Genomic DNA, 23,156 nt, shown 5'->3' with positions numbered 1-23,156 from the left:
AATATGTTAACTACATTAAACGTGAACTAAATTTCAGGTTGACTGTAAATCTCTAATCATTGCAATAATACTAACCTGACAACATTGATGGCGCTTTATATCAGAAATCCCTGTGTGTTAAGAGGCAGAATTAATTAAGCCATTAAATCAGTTTTAAATTATTCATTATGAACAAGACACCACAACACATAATGACCAGCTGAAATGAATGTAAAGGACATTAAACAAATGTTGAAGATTTGAAATGAAAACAGAGAAATAATAATACCAGTTTTACTTACAGGATTGAAACAAGAGTAAAATCAGCAAAGAAAACACAAAGAGACTTTCAGAGGTGAAGACGACAACTCTCATGTCCACCACACGCTCTCCATTAACTGAAAATAAAATCTAAATATTAGACTATAATCATTAGTATTATTTAAATTCATCTTCATTATATTCTTTTTCAATAATTACAGCATATGGCACTGTAGCATAATAAAATGTTGTGTTGACTCACCTGTTTTCAGTATCAGTTCAGTCATCAGTGTAACAGAGTTCAGTAAAACAACTCCAACTGACCCAAACACAAACAGCATCTTTTTAATGGTGAGATCTGTAAAATAGATTCAGCATTTTTTTGTTCAGATGTCCTATATAAAACAGATTATTAATTCACTTTAGAGTCATAACACCGTTTATTACCCACTAAAACTTTCAACCATTAGAATGAGAATCCATCTTAAACTACTCTTAATCTAATCTATATTTATTGCCAATTTTATTATCATTCTCAATTCTACATAAGGATATTGTTGTGTGGTTCTGGAGGAGCTATTTGATTATTATTTTGTTTTGAAATGGCTAAACTGTACTGAAAAAGGTTGATTAATAAATCCTGAATTCTGCCCTTAAGGAACAAACACTCATGTTACACTCATGCGGTTTTCTGTAGTTACATGTTCACAAATTCATAAAGCACACGCAAATTTAAATTGATATAAATATATAAATTCATAATTTTAAGCCATTTTAGTAAATGAGCAATATAGGCTAGTTGTGTTGTGTATTGATATTTTTGACCAATGTTAGCTATAACGCTGTGAATCAGAGTGCATTATGGGTAGAGTGAACCACACAGTGAAAGTAATGTCAATTTCCCCAATCAGAGAGAGAGAGCCATCGATGATGTTTTATTTTATTAGCATTATAATGAAAATCTCTTCCAAATTGGTAGCACACTGTAGGCATATTTAAAGCCATAGACCAGGAAGGAAAAACTTTTTAAAGATAAATCGAGTAGATGATCAATACTGTACCCAGATCTTCAGTAATATGAATGTACATTCCGATCATCCAGAGCACTTGCACAAATACAGCTGTACAGGTCCATCCTGCTCCATCTGCACAAGAATATTTGTATTATTAGACTTTATTGTATTAAATATTCAATGACTGGTGAGATCCATGTTCAAATGTTCATTTATAAATGAAACACACGTGAATTATGTTCTGAGAGGGAATTAGATAAATATGTTTTAATAATTTCCTGTTATTAGGAATGGAATTGTACCTTTTTCATTTTTCAGTGCTTCGATGTAGAAATACATCATTACTGCAGTCATGATAAACATGACCATCATCCACGATATTACATTGAGCATATTTGAACCTGAAGAAGATTTGAAAGTTTTAATACAATAATCTGTTCAAAACAGAGATTGCTTGGATATTTAAAAATGTGAAAATGAAAGCAAAAAACATAAATGTAAAATGAATCATGTAACAGAGAAAACATTTCACAACTGAACTGAACTTTAGTAAGATTCAGATTAGACTGTGACACTGGTCTTTGAATCATCCAGATTTACTAAAACTCTGTTTACTCACTGATCGCAGAACTATAAACAGATGAATTCATCACATACTTACAGCTTTTATCTTGGCTTTTTGGTAAACAGGTGAATGTCAGAAAAAATAAGAACGGGAAAATGATGGAGATCAAAAACCCTAAAAACAGAAGAATAGCAACATCTGTGTAAGATTTACTGAAATCATTTTTTGTATTCTGTAACAGAGACTTTTGTAATAATGCAATGTTTTTCTTTTCATTTAATTTATGAACAAAGATGAGACTTAATTCTCAGTGTTAAACACTAATACTGCTGTTCTAATTTGTGAATATTTTTACTCCTCATTAATGTCACAGATTTGATAAAGAGTCACTGACCTCCTCCAGTGGCTCTGAAAGCGATGAACAGGAGGGTGAATTGTAATGAAGGCAGAATGAAAAAGCTGAATGCAGCTATAAATGTTAATTTATTCCATATCCATTCACATATCTCTCCACGACATGACATCTCCTTGATTTCAGTAAATACTAAAAGAAAATAAATAAACGTTTTCAGTTTTGCTTCAGATGTGATTTTTTTTTTTTTTTTTTTTTGTTCGTAGAGATTGTAAAAAACAAATTAGATTAACATTGTGTCATCATTATTATATGGGAATTACTGTACTCATGAAGATCGCTGACAATTTAGTTGTTTCTTACAAAGTTAATATAAGATGAGAAAACAGATTCACAGCACTTACACTGTACAAACAAATGGAAACAGAAATACTTACAGTAAATGAAGTTGATGACAAAGAGCAGAATCATGACTACAAACACAGCTATTAGTGTTATTTTTTCAGACTCTGCATAATGTCCAATATTTCCCCAAGCTCGACTCAAAAGAACTGAAACAGAATAACAGCAGACATTAAACCATGTGACTGTTGAATGCTTGATTCTGATTGGCTGATGACATTCTAACATATGCAGTTATTCAGTAAAAGCACAGTTATGCAGCAGTTCAAGACAGCATTTGCATTTTGTTAAAGCTCTTGGAGAGAACAAACACAGGACAGAGACTTCTTGTCAGCACTACTAAAAAAAATTATTAATAAAATAGTTTCACAACTAAAGAGCTACATTACATTTCTTAGTAGTGAAGTGGTAAAGTTGATACATTAGTCACGATACACTGAAGTATTTATCCAATGCTGGTATTTTAAGGTCAATGCAGATTATTCTGAACTAATATTGTGCAATAATGACAGCATGATAATACACATGCTCATATGGAAAAATGTTTGGATTTACCAACCTGAAAAATAGACAACCATAAAAATAAACAATTCAGAGCGAAGGTAGATTCCTGTGAACAAAAAAAATATATTTTAAAACAAACAAATACATGCAATACTTCACAGAAAATCAATAATTCATTTCCACATGGTTGCACTTCATTTAAAAAATAAAATAAAAAACTCATAAAGATCACTAACAGAGATTATGGGGATTTCAGACATTAGAAAACAGATGATATAAAAAGAAAAAAAAAACAATGAAAAATACAAACCTGACATCTTCTCTAAATATGGTGCAACATAAATCATTGTCAGAGGCCTCAGAATATAAAGAGCACAGCAACAAATCGTCTCATATAGAAATCCTGCAACAAAATCAATTATGAAATTATTGACTTGAGACTTGAGACTTTTTATTTTCCACATTTTTCTCTACATCTCATAATGACAAATCAAAAACCTGATGTGTGATATATATATAAATACATAAATTACATAAATGAATTGAAATAAAATTAAATATCACACTGACATAAGTATGACATTTGAAATATCTAATTCTCCAGATCATCTCTTATGTTGGACACAACTTAAGTATCAGACGACTTGGAATAATCGTATTAATGTATACTGTACTGTAAAGTTTTTTAAAGTCTTTATTTTATGTTTAACTCTTGTGCAGTCCTTATTTGTGAACCACACTCATGTCCCTTTCAGTGGGGGAAATATTTATTTGATACCTGCTGATGTTGTAAGTTTGCACACTTTCACTTTAAGAAGTTAATCATAATGTCAGCTTGTTAGGTGAATAAGACACCTCTCCACACAATCTGTATCTTCCATTCCAACCTCTCCCACCAGCATGGGCAAGAACATTATTAAGATTATATTAAGATTATTTAATATATTATTATACTTATTTCATTTTAATATTTACAAATATAACTGAGAACACTAAACTACTCACCTTCAGTAAAGCCCCAGAGGATGAAGGCCAAGAACATACAGATGTTTGGACAAAAGACCAGAGAAACCTGAAGTTTCCTGATTTTGTTGCTTGTGGCTGGAGATCATAGTTAAAATTAACAAAACACTTACTTTGTGGCATGCAGATTTAAATAACAATATATATAGCCATTCACTTACAAACAGTGTTATTTGATCTGCAGTAGATCAGAGAGAAGAGCAGAAGCACAGCTCCAGAGCCAGCAGCGAAACAGAAGAACAACACGGCTATGTGCCGAGAAGAGAAACCTGTGAAACAAACATCAAGAATAACATTTGCATCTACACTGAATCAACTTGGTGTATTTAATCATTGATTCTTATATAATTAGGAGGTTTGCAATCAAGGCAATTCATTATTTAAATAACCTCCTACAACCATTTTAACAGTTATTTGCACCTTACACTGCGTGGTAGATTTTAAACCAGCAGTTTTAACGAGCATCTTGTTTACACCAAATGGAAACGATAAAAGATGCTATTTTCAAATTGTGTCAACAGAACAACATGTTTTACTTTTTACTATGTTTGTGGACTCACCCAGCTGCTCCAGTAAAACAGTTGCATTGGCTGAAAGTCCTCCAGCAAACACTTGACACATGTAAACTCCTTTATCCTCAGTTCTGACACTCTTCAGTCTGAGAGAGAAGTTTCCTTTGGGGATTTCTGCAGTGAAGAACTCCGCTCTGTCTCTGTATTGTTCATCTGATGAATCTGATAAAGTCTCATTGTTTTGGAAGAGCAGAACCAGAATATCTTCATCTGTTTTCTTCCATGAAACCTCTTCAATGTGTTCAGGTGTGATGTGAGAGTCCACAGAGCAGTTCAGAGTGACGTCCTCACCCACAGACACAGAAACTGACCAATCTGATCCATACACTAGCAAACGCTCTGAAAGAATAAAAATTGTTTAAATTCCATCACATAAAATACATCTGTTTAATATTTTTCAGCAGAATTCAGGTGGCTCTCACTCACCATGCTTTATTTGAACCACAGTTTCTCCAGAATCCTTCTGACTGTAAACTTTACAGGTGTATTTTCCCTCATCTCCAGGCATCAAATTGTCTAGACGGAGGGAGAAGTTTCCATGTTGAATCTGATCAGTAAAGAAATGAGCTCTATCATGATAATCCTGATGCTGGGACTCTGGTGGACCTTCGCCATCTTGATACAGATGAACCAGAATCTCTGAGCCTGCTCTTCTCCATTCCACCTCCAGATCCTCCATTGATAAGAGTTCATCAACATAACAGGGCAAAACCACTGAAGATCCCAGAGGAGCAACCAGAGGACCAGAGGGACCGCGCACAATCAACCCTATCAAGAAACAGACAAATTAAGTAATGTGTTAAAAATCGCGTGTAAACTTAAAAGTGATAATACTTACCATCAGCGACCAACATAATAAGAAGTGGTCTTAAAATACAGGTAAGAATGTCCATCATGAATTAAAATCAGACAAAGCTATCATTATATCATAAATGAAATCGACAGCCTTTTCGACGAGGGTCACGGGAGGAAAGAAACTATTTCACTTTCGCTTTATTGAATTATGTTCACATCAGGAGATGATAAGAACAGGCACTGAAAATACAGTTCAGAAAAACACGGTCAAGCCAACCACGATTAAGATTGGTAATATAACAAGATGACATTTCTCTATTATTTTTTTTTGTACTTCTGCTTTAATATGAGTGTTATTTATAGGCGTTTTGATGGGTGTAACTGTATTTTTCGACCTTTCAAATCATAGCAGGGTTAGAAAAAGAGATATGGGAAATTATTTGATTTAGAGGGCAATAAAGACCCCATTTTTTATAAGTAGGAAATAACAATAGTCAGTTCCTTTAAGAGACGTCACAGAAACGGAAGAAACATACTTACCATCAGCTACGTTCATAATAAGTAGTGATATTAAAATACAAGTAAGAATGTCCATCGTGTATTAAAATTAGACAAAGCTACTTCATAAATGAAAACGAGAGTCTTTTCGTTGAGGGTCACAGGAGGAAAGAAACAATTTCACTTTAGCTTTATTGAATATTGCGCGTCAGGACCTGTTTTTATACAGTCTACTGTCAGGGCCAGTGATGCACGGGTCAGTGTATACACAACCCGCACCCGACCGATGTTTTCAACTAACCAGCCCACAACTCGGACCGCAAAAAAAAAAAATATATATATATATATATTATACCCGACCCGCTTCCTGACCTGCAAAAAGTAGTAAATGTATCGCCCCTTTATATTAATTTAATTACTTAAATAGGCCATAATCTACAGGATAATAAGCGTTTTGACCACACACATAAGGCTTGCCACAAAGAACCAGTAAAGTAATGATTATGCATATGTTTATATTAGCAAGGAGACATTTGATTGATTAGTAATAAACGTGTGTTCCCTTCTCGAGGCGGTAACTCAACATTATGTCATCTAAGACGTATATGGGAACTCCTACCTTCTCGACTTTCGCTGAAATCTTATTGGCTAACGCCAGCAGGGGGGCAGCTGGCCAATTGACGAGAAGCATGCAAATACTGACAGGTTCGCGGGCAGTATAAATTGCATGGGCACGAAAATTACGTCAGAATCTCTTTCTTCATGCTAGAAGTTATGTCTTCATGCTAGAAGTCTTGTCTTGCCATCGTAGAAGTTGCATTAGAGGATTATAAACCCGTATCCTCTCATCATTCGATGGCTGCTACTTGTCAGATTTGTGTGGTTCCCATTGACCCGCAGGACCCTCACCAGTTCTGTGTGACCTGCCTGGGCCTCGCCCATGCCGAGGCAGCTTTCATGGATGACACGTGCGCCCACTGCGCCGAGCTGCCAAGTGCTGGGAAGTGGCTTGGGCATAGCAGGGATGAGGCCCACTGCTGCCAGCGAGCCGCTGGTGGGCCCTCCCCCGCCCCAAGACGAGTTCGACGCTGTCAGCTTTGCGGACGATATCTCTCCCCCCCCCCCCCCCCAAGCTGTCCCGAACTTCATCGCCTTCGGAGCTGGCGAAGAAGATGACTCCATATCACTCTCTGCGTCAGAGAAGGATTGGGCATTTCAGTTGGACCGCCCCGACCACGAGGGAGCTCGTCAGGATCCTCGGCAAGGCCGTCTCGGAGCTGGACCTCACCTGGAATGCACCTGACGAGCCTGTGAAAAGTAAGCTGGACTCATGGTCCCTACAGTCGAGCCGTCGCCCGGCCGCATTGAGAAGAAGAACCCCATTCTTCCCAGACATACACGAGCGCGTGGTGAAGTCGTGGGCTGCACACACCCACTCTACCACGCAGGCCATGTTCGCGCACGTGGAAGGGGTGGAGGCACACGGGTATGTGCGCATGGCCCCATGTTGAGGAGACTGTTGCTGTGCACCTGTGCCCGTCTACCTCAGCGTTCGGTTCAGACCGCAGCCTGCCCTTCAAGCCGTGCAGGTTCACAGCCCACCAGGCGGACAAAGCCTATGCTGCTGCAGGGGAGGCAGCTTCTGCTCTTCACGCCATGGCTATACTCCAGGTGTTCCAGGCAAAGCTGCTTCAACCAGCCAAAGCTGCTTCACATCATCAGGGATCTGCGTGCGGCAACTGATCTTGCGCTGATGGCTACCAAACGCTCCGCTCAAGCCATTGGCCGTTCCATGGGGTTCATGCTCGTCTTTAACAGGCATCTATGGCTTACCCTAGCTGACCTGAAGGACGCGGACCACAGGGCGCTTTTAAACGCTCGAGTCACTCCCTCTGGTCTCTTTGGTGACACCCGAGCTGTGGAACCCTGATGTGTGGCCGCTGTGGGGACCCTTAACGAGCAGGACACTCTACACTCATGAAGTGGGGAGTTTTCACAAAATGGTGCGAGGACATTCATATTGACCTGGGGACCTGTTCCGTGTCGGATGTTTTGCGCTTTCTACAGCACAGAATGGACTGCAGGAGTTTGCCATCCACGCTGAAGGTGTATGTGACCGCTATTACCGCTTCTCGTTCCCCGGTTGACGGGAAATCAATCATTAAGCATGCTCTGGTAATCAGTTTTCTCAGGGGAGCGAGGAGATTGTGTCCTTCACGGCCCTCCGTGCCGCCATGGGATCTAGCTCTAGTTTTGAGGGCTCTATCTCTACCGCCGTTCGAGACCTTAGCTTCAATTAGGGTTAAGGAGCTTTCCCTGAAGACTGCCTTGCTTCTTGCTCTCACCTTATCAAAGCGCATTGTAGACCTACTCTTAGTTTCTACTTTGTAGAAACACTCTTAGCTACACGACCATTGGCTAGAACTGTCTTGCTTATGTGTGGGGGTGATTGACTCTGTTCTAGGCTTTTCTTCACTGCTCACAGCGGGATAATATATAGTTCCCATATACGTCTTAGCTGACGTAATGTTGAGTTACCGCCTCGAGAGTGGAACGTCTCCGGTTATAATCATAACCTCGGTTCCCTGAGAGGCGGGAACAAGACATTATGTTAGCCGCCGTGGCCGCTATTTGATCAGCTGTGCTAGCGAACCGCGAACCTGTCAGTATTTGCATGCTTTGCGTCAATTGGCCAGCTGCCCCCAGCTGGCATTAGCCAATAAGATTTCAGCAAAAGTGGAGAAGGGAGAAGTTCCCATATACATCTTAGCTGACGTAATGTCAACAAAAAGCGGACGGGACAGGTGGTCACTCCATAATCGCGCCAGTTATTTAGCCAATAAAGTGTAGGCATATGTATTTCAAAATTGTGTCTAGTACTATATAAATTACAAAGGTTTAATTGGCATCTTTATTTCAAACGACCCGACTGACCGCGACCCGAATATCATTAAAAATATTTTTGGATGACTCGTAACCGCAGGCACCCGCTCTTTTTGGATCAACCCGCGCATCACTGGTCATGACGTGAGTCTGCACATCCACGAAAATGGGCATCTATTTGTACTGTGTGAGTTGAGACCATGCATTATTAACTTAATAAAATTTAAAACATTTGTAATCCGTTTGTTTTTGTTGTCTTTGTTTAGTAAATAATTATCTTTAATTTAGCATTGTGTTTGCTAAAATAGCAGACACTTTTATTTAAAGTTACACACGGGATTAATTTACTGTTACAATACAAGCTATTCATAATCTCTTCGCCAAAATTAATTACATGTTTTAAAAAATTCAAGGAGATATAATGCACAGCGTTACGAGTATAGTTAGTTTGTTTAAAATAAAATGAATAAATCTGGAGATGCTTGGGGCAGTACAAATATATGTAGACATATCTAAGTTACATACATACAGACGGTTGGTCTGGGAACACCCCCGGGAACGCCCCGTCACATGATGTGAATTTAGCTGTGGGGTAAACATTGCCTTGGCGCCAATTGAAATACACGGGACAATCATGCCGTAGAGTTGCTGTGTCGTTTTCTGTACCTCCAATAAACTAACAAACTATGAATTGAAGTTCTAAATCCTTCCTAATAAACATACAGAACTGGAAAGGATGAGAAAATGGCTAGAAGCAATAAGTTGTGAGGATGATCAAGGGAAGTTGTGGAATCCCACGACTAAGCATGTGTGTGTGTGTGTGTGTAGTCGGCATTTCATCACAGGCAGACTACATTAACATTGTGTTCATTATTAACGTTATCAAAACTGTGTAAGGATGTTTTAGAAGTGTCATGCATGTATAATTAGCCTTATCATTCTACATGAAGCAAAACTATGTAACGTTAGCCTAGTCTCGAACATAAACTCGCATGAAAAGGCGTCTGTACCAGTACACCAAATCGAACTGAATCATTTGTAATGTCTCCAATAAGCATTAATTCACAAATTACTTAAACTGTTAACTTTTTTTACGTGGCTGACACTCCCTCTGAGTCAAAATAAACCAATATCCCGGAGTAATTCATGTACTCAAACAATACACTGACTAAACTGCTGTTAAGAGAGAACTGAAGATGAACACGATCCGAGCCAGAACACAAACGAACACGCCCACTGCTGGAGCGGTTCTCGTTCTCGAGTCAAGAACCGGTTGCATCGGTTGTCGGATCAGCAGTACACTGAACCGAAAACAGTTTCTTTCGGACGCATCCGATTTGAGAACTGAAGAGCTGATGATTCTGATATGTTTAATTGAACAGTAATGTCACAGCACAGCAGCACCGCCCACCACAGATGTCTGAACTCTGAACCTGACAACTGATGCCATCGTGAGCGCGGTTGAAACGAGGATAATGGGCCAATCCGGCGAAATGTAAATTTACTTAATTGCAAATAATCTGTAATGGATTAAACATAAGTGGAGTAAACTTTCTGCGCTGATGAAGTCTAATTTATTGAAGTCATAACTGTAAAGCTTCCTAGTTTGCAGATCACTGCCTGTATATGTGTTGATGCTTTAGACACAAAAATCCAAATAGTAAGAAACGTATCAGATTATAATGATGTTTTAATTGACCTGATGTTATGATTACTGACTTTATATTTGAATGTGTTAATCCCGCGATAGACTTGATGCCTTTATGTCATCGTCAATGATGTCATTACATTGAGCGTAAAAGAACTGGTGAACCGTTTTTTTCAACCGGTTTATTGAATCGAACTGTCCGAAAGAACCAGTTCGCGGAAAAGAACCGAACTTCCCATCACTACAAGGACTTCCGTATACCCACTTAAAAAAGCCTTAGGATATGTAACAACTTTGTTTTGTGTCAGAACTGTCTGTGTTTGCGAAGCGACACGGATTGAATCGCGGAATCCAGTCAAAAGTGGATCTTGCTATATAAAGCAGAGAGTCAAGTAATTTGGCCATTTTTGAATGAATACATCTATAGTAGGGCTGTACAATGAATCAAATATCGATATGGTAGGGGCGCAGATGGGATCTTTTAACTGAGGGGGACCGAGCTGTCCAGCAGTCAAATTTTTTCAGTCCAAAAAAATCACCAGCTCAGTCATAGTCGACAGTACAATTACATCTCAAAAAATTTAAATATCATAGAAAAGGTCTTTATTTTTTGTAACTTAATTCAAAAAAGCAAACTTTCTTATATTTTATATTCATTGTACACAAACTGAAATATGTCAATATTTTTTTGTTTAAATTCTGATGGTTATATATATATAAAATCCAGCATCTCAAAAATTTTAATATTCTATTTTGAGCTTGATTAGTTTGATTAATTTTGAGTATAAATACAGGGTACCTCCTGGGCTACTTTAGAATGGAACCACAATTATGGGAAAGACTACTGACTTGACAGTTGTCCACAAGACAATCATCAACACCCTCCACAACCTTGTGGAGGGCAAGCCACAGAAGGTCATTGCTGAAAGGGCTGGTTGTTCACAGAGGACTGTATTGAAATATATTCATAGAAAGTTGACTGAAAGGAAAAGGTATGGTAGGAAAAGGTGCGGAAGCAACAGGGATGACCACAGCCTTGGGAAGATTATCAGGAAAAGCCGATTCAAAAACTTGGGAGAGTGTCACAAGGAGTGGACTGAAGCCGGAGTCAGTGCATCAAGAGTCACCACACTCAGACATCTTCAGGAAAAGGGCTACAGCTGTCACATTCCTAGAACCAAGCCACTCCTGAACCAGAAAAAAACGTCAGAAGCATTTCACCTGGGGTAAGGAGAAAAATAACTGGACTGTTGCTCAGTGGTCCACAGTCCTCTTTTCAGATGAAAGTAAATTTAGCATTTCATTTGGAAATCAACGTCTGGAGTCTGGAGGTAGACTGGAGAGACACAGATTCCAAAGTCCAGTGTGAAGTTTCTGAAGTCAGAGATGATTTGGGTGCTGTGATGTCTGCTGGTGTTGCTCCATTGTGTTTTATCAAGTCCAGAGACAATGCAGCCATCTGCCATGAGATTTTTGGGAGCACTTCCATCTTCCATCTGCTGACAAGCTTTATGGAGATGCTGATTTCCTCTTCCATCAGGATGTTAGCACCTGCCCACAGTGCCAAACCACTTCCAAGTGGTTTGCTGACCATGATATTACTGTGCTTGATTGACCAGCCAACTCACCTGACATGAACCTCACAGAGAATCTATGGGGTATTGTGAAGAGGAAGATATATAACATCTAACAAACAATACAGAGGAGCTGACGGACCGCTATCAAAGCAACCTGGGCTTCAATAACACCTCAGCAGTGCCACAGACTGATCGCATTCATGCCACGCCACACTGAAGCCCCAACCAAGTATTCAGTGCATAATTAAACCTACTTTGGATTTTAATATTTATTTTTCTTTAAAAGTTTCAGAATTAATAAAAAAAAAAAAACTCTTGAAATATTTCAGTCTGTGTGCAATGAATCTAGAATATAAGAAAGTTTGCTTTTTTGAATTAAATTACCCACCAAAAAAATACTTTTCCATGACATTCAGATGTTTTGAGATGCACGTTTCCACTTGGCTGATTCAACTAACTCAAGGCCGCAAATCTGCTGCTGAACATGCTATCAAGTTTAGGACAGTTGCTGCTCAGAGTGGTTGGAACAACGTGTCACTCGAGGCTACAATTCATCTCAGTTTGAGTATGGAGTTACAGGCAGAGCTCGCTTGTAAGGGTGAGGATCATTCCTTTTCTGATTATGTCACATTGGCCATCAGGATCGATAATCTCATCTGTACTCACCACCCTCAAAGCAAGTCCCTGAGCGTCATGCATATCCCTCAAGCTACACAGATGTCGGAATCAAGCCATGTCAATGATCATGCCAGTTCACAGCCCATGCTACTAGGAGTTACACGGCTGTCATCTGACAAGAGATCAAGACGAGTCATCCAGAAGTTATGCTTCTACTGCGGTAGTGCAGGCCACTGCAACGCAATGTGTCCACTCAAGGCCTGGAGGGACTTCGCTGACAACAGCCGGGTGAGTGTTGATCACATCTCCATTTCCAATGCTAAATCTCTCACTACCAATTTCAAGATGACTACTGAAAACGACTCATTCGAATTCACAGCGCTGATTGACTCTGGCTCAGCATTAAACCTCATTCATCAAGGCCTCGTTACAACATTCAACATCCCTATACTACCATGTGACCCCCCTATCAAGGTGAACGCTGTGAACAACAAACCCATTGGAAGTGGCAAAACTCAACAAACCCAACCCATGAAGATGCAAGTAGGCCTATTTCACCAAGAAACCATCACGTTCTATGTCATTGACTCTCCATGCCATGAAATCATCCTTGGATATACCTGGTTATCTGTTCACGACCCAGCCATCTCCTGACAGAGTGGTGTGATCAAACATTGGTCACAATTTTGTTTTTCCAAGTGTCTGAATAACATCCTTTCTAAGCCTCGTCTCACTACCAGCATCGAAAGTCCAGAGTGCAAGCCCATCACCATACCATCCCATTATCAAGACCTTCAAGAGGTCTTCAGCAAAACCAAAGCCAATCAACTTCCACCTCATCGTCCTTGGGATTGCGCCATTGATCTGTTACCAAACGCCATGCCACCCAAAAGTAAAGTCTATCCACTGTCACATCCTGAAAGTCAAGCTATGGAAGCATGCATCAAGGAAGCTCTCAGCTCTGGGATCCTCCATCCATCCACTTCCCCAGCTGCAGCTGGATTCTTCTTCATGGAAAAGAAGGATGGAGGATTACCCCCATGCATCGACTATTGAGGTTTGAACAATGTCACTGTCAAGTTTCGTTATCCACTATCACTAAGTCCCTGCAGCACTTGAACAACTCAGAGAAGCCAAGACTTACACTAAATTAAACTTGAGAAGTGCCTATAACCTCATTAGATTAAGGAGGGTGATGAATGGAAGACTAAATTTCTTACCACCAGGGGGCAGTATGAATACCAGGTGATGCCGTATGGGCTGGCCAAGAAACCTGCGGTATTTCAGTCCTTCATTAATGAGATTTCCAGAGATGTCTTGAACAAATTTTGTGGTGGCTTATATTGATGTTATCCTGATCTATTCTAAGTCTGAAGAGGAACACAAGGGTCATGTCAGAACAGTACTTACCAGACTGTTAGAGAATCAACTCTATGTCAAGGCAGAGAAATGTGAATTCCATGTGCAACGAACCTCTTTCCTAGGCTACAACGTCAGCCATCAGGGGGTGGAAATGGACAAGTCCAAGATCATGGCAGTCACCGAATGGCCACAACCTACCAAGGAGCTTCAACGCTTTCTGGGATTTGCCAATTTCTACTGACGATTTATAAGGAACTACAGCATCACGGCGGCCCTGCTGACATCACTGTTAAAAGGTAAACCATCAAAGTTGAAATGGACTGATCAAGCTATACAAGCATTCTCTAACCTCAAAAACAACTTTACCACTGCACCCATCCTTAAACACCCTGACCCCAACTTGCCATTCGTACTGGAAGTTGATGCCTCCGACTGCTGAATAGGTGCAGTGCTCTCCCAACGCCACGGACAATCAGGCAAGCTTATCCCCTGTGCTTACTTTTCAAGAAAACTCACGGACGCTGAGCATAACTATGATGTCATAGCTACTGGCTATGAAGGTGGCCATTGAAGAATGGAGGCACTGGTTGGAGGGTTCCAATCACCCCTTCCAGGTAATCACTGATCATAAGAACCTTGAATATATTAAGAGTGCCAAGAGGCTTGCTGGTCCTTGTTTTTTACCAGGTTCCAATTCAACGTAATCTACCGTCCTGGCAGTAAAAATAGCAAGATGCTCTTTCCAGGAGACATGACCACCCACTGACAGATCACCTACCTGAATCTTTCCTACCACCATCCATCATCATAGCACCAGTCACTTGGGACTTGATGGATTAGATCCAAAGGGAACAACGTAACTAGCCCGCACCTCAGGGTTGTCCCGCTACCAAACAATATGTTCCAACCAGGCTTCGACTACGTGTCTTGCAGTGGGTCCATACGTCACTGTGTTCCGGGCATCCAGATATCTCTCGCACACTACACCTCACGCAAAACTATGGTTAAAGATGTAGCAAATTACGTCAAGTCATGTCCTGTGTGTGCACAGTCAAAAACCCCCAAAGAACTTCCATTTGGTCTGTTGCAACCATTACCTATACCTCAGAGACCTTGGTCACACCTATCTATAGACTTTGTCAACGATCTACCCTCATCTGACGGATTTACCACAATCCTAGTAATCATTGACCGCTTCTCCAAGGCTTGTAGACTCATACCTCTGAAAGGTCTTCCCATAGTAGTGTTGTCAAAAGACCCAGTACTTCGGTACCAAGTCGGTACTAAAAAAATGAAAATGTCACGGTACCAGGTTTCTTTAAGTACTGGTGGTACCGAGGTCCCGTTCAAACCAGGTTCTTGAAGCATACAGCGATATGATTACCGCAAAGCAGAAGACACGGACGGAATCTCAAAATCCAGTCATGAAAATGAAACTATTACATTTTAATATGGACAGTCACAGAATTTGTCAAAGTTAACATAAATTAATCAAATCAAATCTCCATATGGACCAGTATTTTAAAATGTTAAGCCGCAAAAGTTGGTTGAAATCTGAATCCTGCATGTTCTGCGTGTCTCTGTGTGAATGAATGAAAGGCAGAGACGTGCGGGTTTGTTTACTACATAGCAACCCTCTACATTGCGAGTACATCACTCGCATATGCGACTAAATCTTCCTTCTGGCGACTAAATAATGTCTAATATTAGCCAATGGCTAATAAATTCTCCGATTTTATTGCCATTGACTCGCCATTGAGTTGGAGGCTAAGTATAAGTTTAGCTCAGATGTTCACTCGCCAAACACTCTCTGCCAGAGCGCTTTAAAGTTTCACTCTCAGTCAGGCCATCTGTGTGATTCAGTTCATCTCAATGTGGATGCACAGCGCACCTGTGTTTAATGTTACTCTAGTGTGAAGGCACACAGATCGCTGTCGCTTTCTCTCACACACACGCAGAGACCGAGAGAGAGAATTGACGCACTACATTTAAACTATTCTTGGTTGTATTTTCCTGTCAAAATAGTGGCATATCTATGGAAGTCTTCAGCTTTTAAGAATAGCTGGGTCTTCCGATAATGTTAGTGTGTGGAGTAAATGCGCAAATGGCAATCTCATTGGCTGGCGCTCACCTATTATCGTTCGTTTTGATTTCAGCAAATCAGTTCAAGCGAATGCACAAAACCTGATTAATATTCATGAATCCAGCAGCTAATTAATCGTTAGTAATCTTTAGTGTGTTTTTATAGTTCTTCTTATTAGAATTCGTATCAATATTATCTTATCAGTATTCTTTTTCTCACCTCCTTTTTTTTTTACAGAATCACTGAATGACCAAAAAAGCACCACCACCATTCCAGTTAAAATGTTCAGTTAAATTGACTAATATGCATTTAAACATGGTTATCAAGTTTACTTCTAATTACTAAAGTTCTAATTATATATCAGTCTGGCGAGTAAACAAAAATATTTAATGGCCAATGGCGATTCAATTGCAGAGGTGTCCGTAGAGGGTTGCATATACTGAAGCGCGTGACATTTGCAGTAATTTCAGCATCTGCCATCTCAATGAGGACATAAATACATAAAAAAACCTCACCAGAACTGTTCCGAGTCACTTCACAAGCATTTTATCATTTCATTTGAGTAAAACCAGTGTCAGTTTAAAGGTATTCACGGCAACACGTCAAAATAAGTTCATTTTTATAAGAAGGCATTTTGCTAGAAATATTACTATTATTTAGTAGAATGCATGTGATACTGCTACTACTGTTGCAAAAATTAATAAAACTTTTTAAAGAAATAAATCACACAATATTTCTTCCATGTTTTAATTTTAATAGCAAATCCTTTATTTACCAAAAAATAGAATGTGTTCAAATTTCATTAATTAAAAGACAAATAAAATTTGGTTGAAACTTGTTTACTGTTTTTCATAATTGTATTACTTGTAAAAAAAAACTTTAATCACAATTTTAAATAAGTATAAAGATTGGCATTGGTTTTATTTTTAGTGATAGAAAGTGTGTTTTTTTATTAGCATATTGTGTTTTGCTTTGGTACCGAAATTGGTACCGAGAACCGTGGATTTTCACTAGTATCGGTACCGAATACTGAAATTTTGGTACCGTGACAACACTATCCCATTGCTATGGATAGTGCTCAAGCAATGTTCCACCACGTCTTCAGGATTTACGGTATCCCCGAAGACATTGTCTCAGACCGAGGAACCCATTTCACATCCCAGGTACAGAGAGCATTCTGTAAACAATTGGATATTAATGTCAGTTTAACTTCAGGGTACCAGCCGCAATCAAATGGACAAGTGGAGAGACTGAATCAGGAGATTGGCAGATACCTCAGGTCATACTGTGGACATGAGCAGCATCGGTGGTCAGAGTTACTTTTACAGGCAAAATATGCGCAAAACTCATTGAGGCATTCATCCACTGGCCTGACACCGTTCCAATGCATGCTAGGATACCAACCCCCGATGTTCCCATGGTCTGGAGAACCATCACTAGTACCTGCAGTCGACGACTGGATTCGTCATAGCGAGAGGGTGTGGGACAGCGCTCATGTACGTCTGCAAAAAGCTGTTAGGAATCAGGAGATTCAGCCTAATCGACGATGTCGCCCACATCCTCCCTACCAACCTGAACAAAGGGTCTGGCTCTCCACACGGGACCTCAATTTATGGCTGCCCAGCAAGAAGCTCAGCCCACGGTATGTAGGCCCATTTAAAATCTTAAGACAGATTAATGCGGTCACTTATGAACCGGAGCTTCCCGTTAACTACCTTATCTCTGCCTCCTTCCATGTTTCCCTCCTGAAACCGTTCCACCTGGATGCTGACCAACGTACGGAACCGGGAGCCACCTCCGCCGCTGGACATTGATGGAACCCCGGCATGTGCGGTAAAGGAGTTGTTGGACTCCAGACGGAGAGGGAGTCAGCTCCAATACTTGGTGGACTAGGAGGGATACGGACCAGCCCACGACATCCTGGAACCTTCATTAATTGAGGAGTTTCATTGAGCCAGACGCGATCGTCCAGCACCCCGACCACAGGGACGTCCTCGCAGAGCGCCAGGAGTCACTCGTAGGGGGGGGTTCTGTAACACCACGCCAGCAGAGGGAGCCCTTGCCTGAGTACTGACTGTGTTCTGCTCCCTCTGCTTCATCTGTCATTTCCTGTTTGGTGGACATTTAAGCCTGGCCTTAGCCACTATGACTTTGCGAAGTAGTGAAAGCCTGTCTGCCTTACCGAGCGTTATTCCCATTGCCATAGTTTGCCTTCTTGTGTATGATCTGTGCCTGGTTATCCTTTTTCTGCCTTTTGGATTGCCCACTGTCTTGTTGTTTGGATTGGACTGCCTATATGAGTAAGTACCTCTGCCTACCTAACGTTTATGATTCTCTGCCTACTGTTTTGGATTTGTCTGCTGTGGATTTAATTAAAGCACTGCAAATTTAAAGAGATTACAGCAGGAGGGGTGTTGATGGCGCAGTGGATAAGACACATGCCTTTGGTGTGAGAGACCCGGGTTCAAATCCACTGTGAGACACCAATGTGTCCCTGAGCAAGACACTTAACCCCTAGTTGCTCCAAAGGAGTGCGACCTCTGACATATATAGTAATTGTAAGTCGCTTTGGATAAAAGCGTCAGATAAATGTAAATGTAAATTGATTCTAATGCCGCCTCCGCATCCTTACATTACCTCAAAGTTCTTAAAGAAGTATTATGTTGCATTTTTTTTTTTTTTTACCCATATTAGGGTTTTGTGAGCAATATTGAGTACTCAATTAATGTAATCTCTTTATCATTCATACTCATAGCCGGAGGGCGCCCTCGTGCAGAAACTCCCTTACATGGACAAAGATTTTGGAGCACCCCATCTTGACTGAAATGTAGGTGAGAGCAGTCGGCCATGGAAAGTCGTTTAAACATTTAATCTATAAGGCGTACTAGTATCTTTTTTCATGGTACTAGTACTTATTTTTTAGATACTAGTATCTTTTCCATTAAGTACTAGTAGTCTACTTATTCATTAGGTGCTTATTCTTTAGCTACTAGTGCTTATTCTTTAGGTACTAGTGTCTGTTGAAAAGATACTAATACTTATTCATTAGATACTAGTACTTATTCCAATAGTGACTAGTATTTAAAGATACTAGTCACCAGAGATATCCCGAACTTAATAGATACTAGTACTTTTTAAATTAGCATTTCTGACCTGTATGATAATCGTATGTTGAATATTAATGAGCCAGCATATAGGACAGAGATTAGACAGGAAACTGAAGGAGATGGATGTACTTTTTTGAGAAAACCAAATAGAAAAGAAACAATTTTTTGTACACAAGGACATAGAAAACGTATTTTTGTCAGTTTTGTAACACTGTAATTTCGTAAATATAGTAGCCCAATGTGTTTGTTGGTCATTGAGTGACCTCTGGTGGCAGGATGAAGATAAGACACCAATTTTATTAGCTGTTGTTTTCCTATTTTTCCTCCAGTGAAAACAATAAATACCATACCAGGAATTTTCTCTTTTTTCATGCATCACTGGTGCTGCAGAATGTTACATTAATATTCTGTACAGGGCACACTGGGTAACCGAACTTGGCTGTATGTCACGTCACTTTCACTTTCACTTTTGAAACTGTTGTCAAATATTTATTGAGTTATTTAATAGTGTATTACCATGATGGTGTTTAAGTGTTTGTGTGAATGTCACTTTGCACCTGGTTCATCATGAGATGTTCTCATCACTGCCCCCTTTTGGTGGCTGTCAATGTTTTTTAATGGTAAAAAAAAATGATTTCCATACTTCTATATGTTGGTATTATCATTATATCAGTTAATTAAATATGGTTTGAAATTTTAAATTCAAGTTTAATCCATAAAAGATAAAATGTTGCTATCATATTTTTTATGGTAAAATTTGGGCAACCACAGCTGCCAGTTTTTTTTACCATAGATTTTTTTTTTTTTTTACAGTGTAGCCCATTAAGATGCTTTTCAAAAAATATTTGAAAATGTTTTATTTATTTATTTTTTGGAATTGCACTTAATGCACTTTTACATTTTCAGAAATCCAGCCCCATTCAGACAAATTTAACTGAACAGAATCGTTCTAGTTATTACACACAAATTGGTCATGAATCACACATGCACCACTATCACCAAACTCTGTTTAACTAGAGTGTATATTAAGCTATATTTACCCTTCAAAATATAGTCAAATAATTGCTCAGCAATATTTTTCTTTTACTTTTATCTGTTGACTTAACAAGTCTCAGTGCCAAATTTGTTTTGGATGAAAGTACTTCAATTGAACCTTGTTCTTTGTAAGCTGTACAGGTGTATGGTCCCTCATCTTCAGCTGTCAGATTGTCCAGATGGAGGGAGAAGTTTCCATGTTGAATCTGATCAGTGAAAAAATGAGCTCTATGGTGATAATTTTTGTCCTGTTCCTCAAGTCAACTCTCACCATCTTGATACAGATGAACTAGAGTCTCTGAGTCTGCTCTTTACACTTCCAGATCCTCCATTAGTAAGAGTTCATTAATATGACAGGGCAAAACCACCGAAGATCCCAGAATGAACAGAATTTGCTGTAGTTTCTACAGCAAAATATTACAGAATATCACTGTTTGAACATTTTACAAGATGTAGCTGTAATTCGCAATGCATTATGGGTCAAATAAGGTTTTACAGTAACAGTACATTTGCATGTCAACTGTAATTCATTTACAAGAAGCAGGTGTTGTAACTGTAGTTCCTGCTTTTTACACTAATTTACTGTAGTGTGGCATTATGGGATTGCACGCGCATCATTCAAATCTGAAATCCAGCCGATTGGAGCAGCGCGAGAATGATTGAAGTTTAGATGCTTTATTCATAATTCCTATATATATATATATATATAGTCTTAACCTTAATGCTGGACTCTGTTCTTTAACCACTTCCACTTTGTGGTCACTTACCATCAGTACCGAAGCTCCGAATATACAGAGAGAACGCAGTTTGCATATGGTACCAACTCCCAGGGAGGCACCATCGCAGTTGCATAAAAAATGTGTTTTATGGTGAAGACTGTAGACAGGCTAAGCACACGTCCACGCCCATGCTCGCTCTCATCTCATGTTTGCGACTGACAAATGATCATAACTGATGGACAACTGTCCTTTTTATTGTAGTGTCAAATGTATCTCCATTTACAGAATCACACATATGTTAGCCAATCATAGCAACAGGCATTTCCATTAAAGTCTCACAGCAGCCATGTCCCTTCCACCAGAGCATTCAGATCAGAGGTTTAAAATCAGGTTAGATCTTTTGAAACAATATCTGATGTAATCATACTATAAATGCACCTCAAGAAACATAATCAAATTTTTCTTTTTTTTTTCTCAGTGCTACATTGTTAGAGTAAAGTTTACAAACAGTGACTGTGTAAAATGTACTTGAGTATTGCAGAATTAACTTTAAATGATTAAGTCGAAATCAACAAACTTTATCTGGCCAACTTTTCTGAAATCAGCACAGATACAGCAAATAAACATTCAGGAAACAAACAACCAATCTCCCACTGCACCAGCACCATTCTTTGAAAAAGAAGAGTGGATGCATGTATTTGTGTTAAATATGATTAGCACTATTTGTACAAATGAATGCAGTCATGACTATTTTAGTAAGGATTAATTCAGCTCATAATATTTTGATTAAAATTAGCCTGAGAGGGTGATTTCTGCTTCATTGTGACATGCAAAGTATTTCTATATACAGTCTCTCAGTGTTATTAATACATGTTTAAAGTATATATGTACATTGAACTTGGAATATGGAATAAAATACACTGTTGTTATTATTTAAAAAAAGAAAACTGTTTTGTTCACTCACCTGTTTTCAGTATCAGTTTAGTCATCAGTGTAACAGAGTTCAATAAAACAACACCAACTGATCCAAACACATACACAGGAACAATACACTAAAAATCTGCAATGCAAGTTTAATCATTGGATATGAAGTTCAAACAAAAATATAAATGATTGCATCAGGTGGTATGACCATTTTTAAATATATACCCATTAAAACAAGGTTTTCAAAAAGTTCAAGTTCAGTTCATATTTTTTTAATACGTAGAGACAATGAAGGTCAAAACGATCTTAATGAGTTTGGTCTTGGCTGAATACATCTGCTGCTGCTTTTGAAGCAGAGAAGAGACTGAGAATTGCTACTGCCAATACATCCACCACCGACATGCAGATGTCAGCATATGACAAATATTGCTGCTGTACATATGTAAAAAAAATACCCCCCCCCCCCCCCCCAACAAACAGGAGACACAAGAAATGAGCATTACATTTATGCACATAACAAACCACATACATAGTTGTATCAAAATCCTATACGTATCCTGTAAGTAACTGGTGACAGAAAACCAAACCCCCTTGCTTGTTGAGACTTTGCTCAGCCTGTTAGATTTTTTTTTTTTCTAAAAGATCGGTCAGAGTCCAGGATGTGGCTTATTTTGCACAGTATTATTTCTGTCTCTTTGATTTACCATTATCAGATGAAGACAAATTTCCATTTCATTAGTCTCATGCTCTCTGTTCAAAACAAGAAATTAGCACCTACATATCTGTACTCTATACTAAGATGACAAATCTTATCCAGCAGATCAGCTGATATATTTTTGCATAACCCTTAGATGATGTCAGTGACTTTCATCTGAATTATATACATTGTGTGCAAATCTGTGTCAATATAACAGGAAAAAACACAATTATAGGCCAAATATCCAACCTGATCTCATGCCGAAAACGTACTTGTGGGAACTTTTTTGCAAGATGCGAAATACATACCGCCATGTGTGTTTCATGACATATTCAATGTAAAATGTCCACTGAGTGAACAGATGAACATATACAGTATATGGTGCATTTTATGTGATGTTGGTTTTGTACCAACCGCAGTTCTGCCTTGAAATGTCTGTTGAGTGGCACTATAACTTTAATAGCATTGACATTTTAAAATAGCGTATCTGCACTACACCTGTCCTAAATCTACCCGATAGTATAAACAAAAGCAGGTAC

At 39.2% G+C, this 23,156-nt stretch overlaps 1 protein-coding gene across 1 annotated transcript; it reads right to left on the bottom strand.

Moving 5' to 3' along the window:
- Positions 1 to 18: 18 nt before the first annotated feature.
- LOC132152704 (uncharacterized) lies at positions 19 to 5,642 on the bottom strand. Its single transcript, XM_059561527.1, has 15 exons — positions 5,510 to 5,642; positions 5,098 to 5,439; positions 4,660 to 5,010; positions 4,261 to 4,368; positions 4,082 to 4,177; positions 3,387 to 3,479; positions 3,132 to 3,182; positions 2,608 to 2,721; positions 2,213 to 2,362; positions 1,915 to 1,992; positions 1,556 to 1,654; positions 1,302 to 1,385; positions 503 to 598; positions 282 to 377; positions 19 to 110 (listed from the first exon to the last, which is right to left on the bottom strand). Exons 1-15 carry the CDS (start codon positions 5,565 to 5,567, stop codon positions 34 to 36), a joined length of 1,893 nt encoding a protein of 630 aa, XP_059417510.1. The 5' UTR covers positions 5,568 to 5,642; the 3' UTR covers positions 19 to 33.
- Between the last annotated feature and the right edge of the window lie 17,514 nt (positions 5,643 to 23,156).

Source organism: Carassius carassius, chromosome 1, assembly GCF_963082965.1.
Source record: "Carassius carassius chromosome 1, fCarCar2.1, whole genome shotgun sequence".
Taxonomy (NCBI): domain Eukaryota; kingdom Metazoa; phylum Chordata; class Actinopteri; order Cypriniformes; family Cyprinidae; genus Carassius; species Carassius carassius.
Note: the sequence above shows the minus strand (reverse complement) of the source record. Positions and strands in the feature narration are given on the sequence as shown.